General features: G+C 39.0%; 1 protein-coding gene across 1 annotated transcript; it reads right to left on the bottom strand.

Annotated features, from left to right (window-relative positions):
* Positions 1-440: 440 nt before the first annotated feature.
* On the bottom strand, positions 441-884 carry LOC141640835 (uncharacterized). The gene has a single exon (XM_074449515.1). The coding sequence runs from the start codon at positions 882-884 to the stop codon at positions 441-443; it is 444 nt and encodes a 147-aa protein (XP_074305616.1).
* Between the last annotated feature and the right edge of the window lie 202 nt (positions 885-1,086).

Raw genomic sequence — 1,086 nt, 5'->3', positions numbered from 1 at the left:
CTGGTCCAGTGGACAGTCGATGACGGTGATTTGTTGGAGTAGTTGTGGCTAGCGTGTGTTCTTGGTTACGTCTATAGTATGTTGGCTGTTGATGTTGTGTCTTTCCTCAGTTACTGACTTTTGTGGTTGTTTCATGTCTGCTTCTGTTGTGTCTGCTGTGATCCCTTATGGTGAGCAGTCGGTCTTAAAGGCGATGTCTTGAAAGTTAGCTGGAGTCTTGGCAGGGATGGGTCTTTCACATGTTACGTCAAAGATAGTTTACATAAGGATGTTGAGTTTTATCTTTGTATCAGTAGTTTTGGTCTGATCACTTGTAATAAATTATGAATGTTCTTTTATGGACATTTTTTTTTTTGCAAGAATAGCAAGCCTTGTATTTATCCATAAAGGGAATAATAAGGCAAATTCTTACAAAGATAGCTAATAACTTAGATTCCTATCTAAGCGTTTAAGTACTCTAGAAACTCATTCTCCTCACTTTTGTGAGATACATGAAATAAGAGGACACAAACAATATACTGGACTCGTCTTAGCATATACTCAACATCATGTTCTGAGCCTTGAAAAATTCTGGAATTCCTCTCTTCCCATAGACTATACACCAAGGTGTGCATACATCCCAGGTACCAGCTGGTCTTCCAATGCCTTCTAGCATGTCTGCTAGAAATCCATGCAATTTCCTGCTTCAAAGAGTTGGTTCTGCCAAGGACTTTCATCCATATCATTATATTCTGCCACAATGTTGCAGAATAGGGACATTTAAAGAATAAATGATTGTGGCTTTCAAGTGCAGCTTTGAAAAGGACGCATCTGTTAACTATAATCATACCCTTCTTAGTTAATTTGTCGACTGTAGCCAGCTTTTCCTGCAATGTCAGAGTCATTATAACACTATGCTTAGGTAGAACTGCCCTATTCCAGACAGTCTTGCCCCATCACACAGTTCTTTCCTTTTCTTTGAGCTGTTCATAAGCCAATGACAAACTTAATTTCCCTTTTCTAACACAAAACTGGAGCACAGTCTTAGCAGCATCTATGGTACCAGTTTTTTGGATCAGTTCATCTCTAACCTTTAGGAGACTCTTC

The sequence above is a fragment of the Silene latifolia genome, chromosome 2 (genome assembly GCF_048544455.1).
Source record: "Silene latifolia isolate original U9 population chromosome 2, ASM4854445v1, whole genome shotgun sequence".
Taxonomy (NCBI): domain Eukaryota; kingdom Viridiplantae; phylum Streptophyta; class Magnoliopsida; order Caryophyllales; family Caryophyllaceae; genus Silene; species Silene latifolia.
This window is presented reverse-complemented; position numbering and strand designations above follow the sequence as displayed.